Here is a 3,332-nt window from a genome sequence, read left to right as displayed (position 1 = left end):
ATATTCCTCCGTACACACCCGAACAGCTGAATGAGCGCCAACATGGTGCTCATTGGGACCCCGAACACGCGGCCCCGTGTTCGGGGGGGGGGGGGGGGACACACAACCTGCGCTCGTGCCTGTGGCCTTGTTTTGGTTTCTGAAATGTAAAACTCTACAAGTATCCCCCTACCCCCTCCTCTCTCCTCTTTTCTCCTGTTTCGTGGGGATAGTTTTCTATTGGTTTCGACTTTGTGGCAAGGGACGCACACTCTGCTGTCAAACTCGTAACGTCATTCAACGTGAACGTCATAAGCTGACCCACCCACCTATATCAAAATACAGATGATCATATGTATGGCTTAATTTAGCACTAATTGGTATATAGTAGAGATGGCCATCACATAAGCCATGTATGCAAAGCATTTCAGGGACATCATCCTGTAATCATGATGCATGGGTGACGGTGTGGTCTTGCTTCCCTAGTTGTTTTTATCAAGTGCCACAAAATTGTTGTCTGGTGTATGAAGGGGTCACCATCCTGGTCCATGAGGATTGTATTGTGCTTATTTGAAAAAGCTTTATAATTCTGTGGGAAAACAAATTATTTCATCTGGAGTTTTCACACTTAGTAGGTGGAGTTGGGGTCTTGGAGTAGAAATATCTTGAAACTGAAAGAGAAATGTTTTATAATTTTGCTTCTTCTCATCATCAACAAATAAAACATTTAATAAACGTGGATTTGTATGCAGTTTTCATGAAACCACACACACAAGAGAGAGACGAAAGAAGGTCAACATTACCACTCATGAAGATCAACAAAATGTTGAACCCATGAACCGAACAATATAGAAAAACAAAAGCTAAAGAAAAAAGAAACTACATACAGGTAGCAACAAACAACAAAGCCAAACTCAACCAGGATCCGCTGGATTAAAAGAAACCACCGATGAGTGAACGTTGTTCGGACGGAAGGAGAGGTCTCTAAGATGCATACGTAGAATCGCATATACATCAACCAGAATTTTATGGACAAGATTATTAAGGATGATCGGAATTTGACAGAAAGTAGCATTATTGAGTGCCATCCAAACAAACTACCAAGTAGTAAGCAACCACGTCTTCCATATCAGTCTCCACCGCTTGCATCGTCTAATTTCAATAGGGCTCAGGAGCAGATCAAGCGCAAAAGACTCCTCTTTGACAATTACGTCCGAAGATCTTCATGTCCTATTAAATCTGGCCACAGAGATTGGGCAAGACCAAAATAAATGAAAAGTAGTTTCTTCAATAGCTTGACAAAGCACACACCAACTTGGAAACTGAAAGCCCAACTTCTTTAAATAACTGTGAGTCTGAACCCTATCATGCAAAATTAACCAACACTACAACAGAGCAGTAGATTAGCGACGACCACCTTTCGTCGCTAATCCGTCGCTAATCCGTCGCTAACCATGTTAGCGACGGATTAGCGACAACGCGGCGACAGTATGCTTACGTCGCGAATATTTCGACGCTAACTGGCGACGGAATAATTCCGTCGCCAAGTCCGTCGCTAATTGCGACGGAATAACGAGCGCTATATTCCGTCGCCAATCCGCCGGTACTAAACGGCGACCACGGCGTGGCGACGGATTTAATTCCGTCGCTAAGCCGTCGCTAGATTAATATGAATAGCGACGGAATCATCCGTCGCTAATCCGTCGCAAAAACGAAAAAATCAAAAAAAATTTATTTAAAAATTAATTACGGAGAACTGTACAATTTATATTTCCTGTACAATTTATATTTCCTGTAAATAAAAAACAAACCACACAAAAAAATTCATATAACAAGTATCTATAATAATTAATCGTTCCACCTTAAAACTAAGAAGTTTAATTATTTACAATTCAACAATTACAATTAGGAAAAATAAAAAAAATAGAACTTCTTCAACACAGTCCTCTAATCATCGCCAAGATTTTGTGCGTCTTCTTGTTCATTGTCTTTATCTGTCCCTTCAGCTCCACTACCCTGATTATCGCTAGCAGCCTACACAAGAAAAGAACAGTCAGTATTGATAAACAAAATATAATGAAATAAATTACACACTATATGTGATTCTATCATGTGCTCATGTGTGATCTAAGGCAATAAAAAAACTCTATATGTGATTCTATCATGCTCATATGTGTGCTAAGGCAGTCAAAAAATTGAATATGTGATTATAGCATGTTCATATGTGTTCTAAGGCATATAAAAAAACTCTATATGTGATTCTACCATGCTCAGATGTGCTTTAAGGCAAGCAAAAAACTATATATGTGATTCGATCATGCTCGTATGTGTGCTAAGGCAGTAAAAAAATTGAATATGTGAATATAGCATGCTCATATGTGCTCTAAGGCAGGCAAAGCCAAAAATTTTATATGTGATTCTATCATAAATGATATATAACATGTTCATATGTGTTCTAAGGCAGTTAAAAAACTCTATATGTTATTATAGCATGTTCATATGTGTGCTAAGGCAGTCAAAAAACAGAATATGTGATTATAATATGCTCATATGTGTTCTTAGGCAGTAAAAAAACTGAATATGTGATTATAGCATGCTTATGTGTTCTAATGCAATAAAAAAAACTTTATATGTGATTCTATCATGCTCATATGTGCTCTAAGACAGACAAAAAGTTAAATATATATATATGTGATTCTATCATGCTCATATGTGTGCTAAGGCAGTAAAAAAATTGAATATGTGATTATAGCATGTTCATATGTGTTCTAAGGCATCTAGAAAAACTCTATATGTGATTCTACCATGCTCAGATGTGCTTTAAGATAGTCAAAAAAACTATATATGTGATTATACCTGAGAGGGACCTGGAATCGAAGATCCCCTATCCTGAACAGCGGCCTTGATCTCATTTCGGAGAAAGGGGGCGACGGTGTATTGAAAGTAGTTATTCAGTGATTCATTAATGATCTCGCGTACATCATCACCGGAAAGAATAGTCGGCTGCTTGGAGCTTATGTCGGCGCAAGAAGTTGGTGAGCCGTAACTGGAAGAACCAATAACTGGTGAAGTGTTCATATTACTCCCAAACCCGAACACGCGACCTTTTTTGGGTTCACCTGCTGCAGTCACCCATGCTGTAGGATCAAATGATGGATGCTGAGTAGCGTCTTCACCATATCGCTCTACCATTTGTTGCTCATATGCCTCCTACAAAATAATGTTTAAAGTATTCATTAATAATTAATGATAACATTATGATGACTTGCATATATATTGCAATGATTATTAATAGAATTAATACATACCGTTGTCGTTCTCGCCTTCTCTGATACGAAGACTCCCGTGGTCTT

The 3,332-nt window shown here is 38.6% G+C and overlaps 1 protein-coding gene across 1 annotated transcript; it reads right to left on the bottom strand.

The window, feature by feature from the left end:
• Positions 1 to 1,767: 1,767 nt before the first annotated feature.
• On the bottom strand, positions 1,768 to 3,064 carry LOC149833682 (uncharacterized). The gene is made up of 2 exons (XM_090009810.1): positions 2,836 to 3,064; positions 1,768 to 2,013 (listed from the first exon to the last, which is right to left on the bottom strand). The coding sequence occupies exons 1-2, from the start codon at positions 3,055 to 3,057 to the stop codon at positions 1,927 to 1,929; spliced, it is 309 nt and encodes a 102-aa protein (XP_089865936.1). The 5' UTR covers positions 3,058 to 3,064; the 3' UTR covers positions 1,768 to 1,926.
• Between the last annotated feature and the right edge of the window lie 268 nt (positions 3,065 to 3,332).

This window comes from Nuphar pumila, chromosome 6 (genome assembly GCF_984573655.1).
Source record: "Nuphar pumila chromosome 6, dmNupPumi1.hap1.1, whole genome shotgun sequence".
NCBI lineage: Eukaryota > Viridiplantae > Streptophyta > Magnoliopsida > Nymphaeales > Nymphaeaceae > Nuphar > Nuphar pumila.
This window is presented reverse-complemented; position numbering and strand designations above follow the sequence as displayed.

Excerpts from the sequence above, each read along its gene's own strand:
- LOC149833682 (XM_090009810.1), bottom strand. The coding sequence starts at position 3,057 with ATGAACACTTCACCAGTTATTGGTTCTTCCAGTTACGGCTCACCAACT. Across the intron at positions 2,014-2,835 it reads CGATTCCAGGTCCCTCTCAG|GCTGCTAGCGATAATCAGGG; the intron begins GTATAATCACAT and ends TTTCTTGTGTAG.